This window comes from Castanea sativa, chromosome 8 (genome assembly GCF_040712315.1).
Source record: "Castanea sativa cultivar Marrone di Chiusa Pesio chromosome 8, ASM4071231v1".
NCBI classification, from domain to species: domain Eukaryota; kingdom Viridiplantae; phylum Streptophyta; class Magnoliopsida; order Fagales; family Fagaceae; genus Castanea; species Castanea sativa.
In genome coordinates, this window is record NC_134020.1 from 20,302,265 (window position 1) to 20,306,124 (window position 3,860).

Sequence of the window (3,860 nt, forward strand, 5' to 3'; positions counted from 1 at the left end):
CCAAAAGAAGAGAATTATGGAAAATAAGGAAATGATCAATTGTCAAAAGGGCTGAGACAAACAGGGGGCTTTAGTACCTAGGGAGCCAAGGAAGAAGAATCAATGGTACCCCGGAACCCTAACGTGGCACTATAAAAGGAAGAAGCAGCCAACATTGAAGGGCAATTTAGCAAGAAGCAAATCACATAGAATCATTAAGAAAAAGCTTTGTAAAACTCATAGAAAACAGGGAAATATCTCCCGGTATCCTAGAAACAACCATTACAGTAGATGCTCGGATTCAAAAGGATTCAAACTTTGCAAGTCTTAGAGGCCTAGAGAGTCACCTAAGTCTGTAATTTTTGAACTTATTTCAACCTTGTATTACGTCTTAGTAGGCTCATTGTAATCCACAATTAAGAAAACTAATGACATATTTCTTACTGACTTGAGGATCCCGAACAATTATCTTGTTTTTTTTTCTTTATTACTTTTGTCTGCCTTTGCTGTTTTCTTGTTGATCAATACATATATTCTCGCTTTCCAGTGTGTGTATATCGCAGGAGTCTTGCCATGTGCATCACTTGGTCTGTAAACGGCCCATTTAGCCGCGGTAGACCAAGCCCAGTCCCTTTAAACTACAACTAGAGGGTTCGGGGTCCTTATTTAAGCCTGGGCCTAGATACTATCCGAAAACAAGACTCTCACAGGTTGTAATCAAATTAAGATTTTTATCAATTTAGAAATTATAGGAAAAGAAGATAAGTACAAAAAAATTATATTTATTTTTTTAAAAATTAAATTTTTTTTTTTGCAATTTAGTGTAATCACTTGACACAACTATGACTTCCAAGCTCAACTTTTATTATTTTAATATATTATATTATATTAGTTTACAAATTTTGCCAAAAGGATGCTATTATTTGACAACTATGTTGAGGAGGAGGAGGATATGCTTGTCTCAATAAGCCGAAGCACAGGTCAGTAGCGAATACTGATTCAGAGGCTAAAGGTGGCCCATCATCCAAACTGGCCCATTTTCTCACTAATTCAGACAAAAGCCCAAATTGGAAAAATCGCCAAGTCTACACTCTTCAAGCAGTACCAACCAATAGAAACGAGCCAAAACACACAACAATCTACGTGTCAAACGTGAATTGGACAGTGATACCTGTTCCAGGCTCCTTAAAAAAAGATTCCGACAAAACAAAAAGCATCTACATCCTCAGTACTTATCAGCAAAACCCAAAGCGAAACTGTGACATTATTTGCAGCAGAAGAATCAACGCTATGGCCAGAACGACATCGTTCTTCCTTTGTGCTTTCGTCCTCTTAGGAACCCTAGCTCTGATTCAGGTCAGGTCAATTCATTTTTAGAAGAAAACCATTATTCTTTTCATTTCTCTAAGTCGATTTAGTTTCCTCTATAATTTTGATCTTTTATTAGATCAAGATTGATGATCGATCTAATAAAATATTATTACTCATTCACATATACTTATATTTATGTATGAAATAAATTATTGATCTTTCAGGCTAAGAAGTCAAAGGAAGATTTGAAGGAAGTGACCCATAAAGTTTATTTTGATGTTGAGATTGGTGGAAAGCCCGCTGGTAATGCTCTATTCCATTACATTTCTTTTTTTTTTTTTGTAAAAGAAAAAGACTTGCTTTCTTGGAAAAAAATGGGTATTTTACTTTGATATTGTAGAAGTATTTTGCCAATTGCTGTGAGTAATGGGTATCAAAAGTTGTGAAATTTAAGGATATAATGTTGTTAGAGGAACTGTGATCATGGTTTTTATGATACTCTTTAATCTTTATGATCTGTCATCTTTCAGGTCGAATTGTGATGGGTCTGTTTGGGAAGGCAGTTCCAAAAACCGTAGGTATGATTGTGTGTTATCTGTTTTGAAAACACTGGATTAGATGATAGATACATTATATGATTATTGACTTTTGCAACCTTCATTTTGGATTGCAGAGAACTTCCGAGCGCTGTGCACAGGTGAGACTTTGACCTCAGCCTCTTTCCTATATTTTTTTTGAGATATACGGATTGTTATATCTGTAGTTTATGTTCAAATCAAATTGCCGACTCTTGCGTATTCTGCTTCATCTGTATGTATGTTATGTGGTGTTTTAAGTTTTGGGGTTCATCATGACCAATGTATTAAAACTGGACATGGCACAATCTCAAATACAATTACAACCAAGTGTGTGTGGTTGAAGAGTGTAAATTATTTGGGAGATACTGTAGAGAAAAGTATCTAGATATTCCCATCCCCTTTCCTCAGAAAAGAGTTGTAGATTTATGAGGAAAGTAGTAAGGGGTTCAGAAGGATTGAATGGCAAACCTTCTTTGAAGGTGGTTTTACATGGGTAATTTAAATAAATAAATAAATAAATAAAAATCATTTCAGGGGAGAAAGGTGTTGGAAAGAGTGGAAAACCACTCCATTACAAGGGTAGCACATTCCACAGGATTATTCCCAGCTTCATGCTCCAAGGAGGTGATTTCACACTAGGTGATGGAAGAGGTGGAGAATCAATCTATGGAGAGAAGTTCGCTGATGAGAACTTCAAGCTAAAGCATACTGGACCAGGTACGAATATAACACCCCCCCAAAAAAAATGAAAGAAGAAAAAAATTTCCTTTTTCCCCAAATTTATGTAATCACGATAGTAACTTTCTTTTTATCTCTTTCTTGTGTATAGGGCTTCTGTCAATGGCAAATGCTGGCCCTGACACAAACGGTTCACAATTCTTTATTACAACAGTGACAACTAGCTGGTAATTAAATTTGCACCCAGATTATAAGAGAGAGAAAGCAAATCGTCTAATATGCATATTATGTTATTTGCTGTGACAGATTTTTAGTCAAAATATTCTCTTAGTTATATCTGTTTACTATATTCTGTTATGAGGTAGAAAGTGTAGTGGATTCACGGTAGTTTATTAGACATGGGTCAGATCTGCAGCACGATTAATTTGCACTTCCAGCACTCGATATTAACCTCTTTTTTTCCTTGACCCTCACAACTTCACACATTTCCTCTCCTTTTTGTGTGTGTGTGAGTGTGAGAGAGAGAGAGAGAGAGAGAGAGGTAATTGTTGACATGGGATGGTTCTAAATATCCCAACCATGCAATGTGTAGATACAGATGGATTTATCAATCCATTTATTTCCTTTTGAATTTTCAGGTTGGATGGTAGACATGTTGTGTTTGGAAAGGTGCTATCTGGAATGGATGTTGTTTACAAGGTTGAAGCTGAAGGAAACCAAAGCGGCACACCCAAGAGCAAAGTTGTTATTGCAGACAGTGGGGAACTTGATGCATAATTTTCCTCGTTTATTTTCTACCCACATATTTAGTAAGATCGTATTCCCTGTCAGTTAGATATGAGACTATTTAATTTGAGGTATTAATGTAAGAAGATATATTTCGTATTTAAGTTTTTTTTCCCCCCATATTTTGTTCTTATATTTTGTAGTAATAGCTTCTTCTTTTTAATGAATAAGAATTTTATTTAATCAAAGAGTGGAATAGTTTGTACAATCAAGCAGTAAAAACAGCAGACAACAAGAAGAAATAGAAGAACTGCAAAAGGCAACAATCAACGACCTAAACTAGCAATGAGATTTAGCAAAACTGAACTAGTCAATTTCCAGATACAACACAAGGCTTCATTTTGAACAAGTCTCTAACTTTGATTATACTTGCAAGTCAACCTCTCACATCCGCCATGATGGTCTTTAAGATCTACATTGCATTTTTCCCTCTACCATTGGGTACTCTCTTTGCTGTGAAGACAAACAAACAAACAAAAACAAAACCTCTATCGTTGAGCGCTCTCATATCTATACCCCCAAATATGG

At 35.7% G+C, this 3,860-nt stretch overlaps 1 protein-coding gene across 1 annotated transcript; it reads left to right on the top strand.

The window, feature by feature from the left end:
- The first annotated feature begins 1,177 nt into the window (after window positions 1-1,177).
- On the top strand, window positions 1,178-3,450 carry LOC142607519 (peptidyl-prolyl cis-trans isomerase CYP20-1). The gene is made up of 7 exons (XM_075779056.1): window positions 1,178-1,335; window positions 1,515-1,593; window positions 1,821-1,868; window positions 1,964-1,987; window positions 2,403-2,585; window positions 2,698-2,773; window positions 3,185-3,450. Exons 1-7 carry the CDS (start codon window positions 1,270-1,272, stop codon window positions 3,321-3,323), a joined length of 615 nt encoding a protein of 204 aa, XP_075635171.1. The 5' UTR covers window positions 1,178-1,269; the 3' UTR covers window positions 3,324-3,450.
- The last annotated feature ends 410 nt before the right edge of the window (window positions 3,451-3,860 follow it).

Excerpts from the sequence above, each read along its gene's own strand:
- LOC142607519 (XM_075779056.1), top strand. The coding sequence starts at position 1,270 with ATGGCCAGAACGACATCGTTCTTCCTTTGTGCTTTCGTCCTCTTAGGA. Across the intron at positions 1,336-1,514 it reads GAACCCTAGCTCTGATTCAG|GCTAAGAAGTCAAAGGAAGA; the intron begins GTCAGGTCAATT and ends TTGATCTTTCAG. Across the intron at positions 2,774-3,184 it reads ACAACAGTGACAACTAGCTG|GTTGGATGGTAGACATGTTG; the intron begins GTAATTAAATTT and ends TTGAATTTTCAG.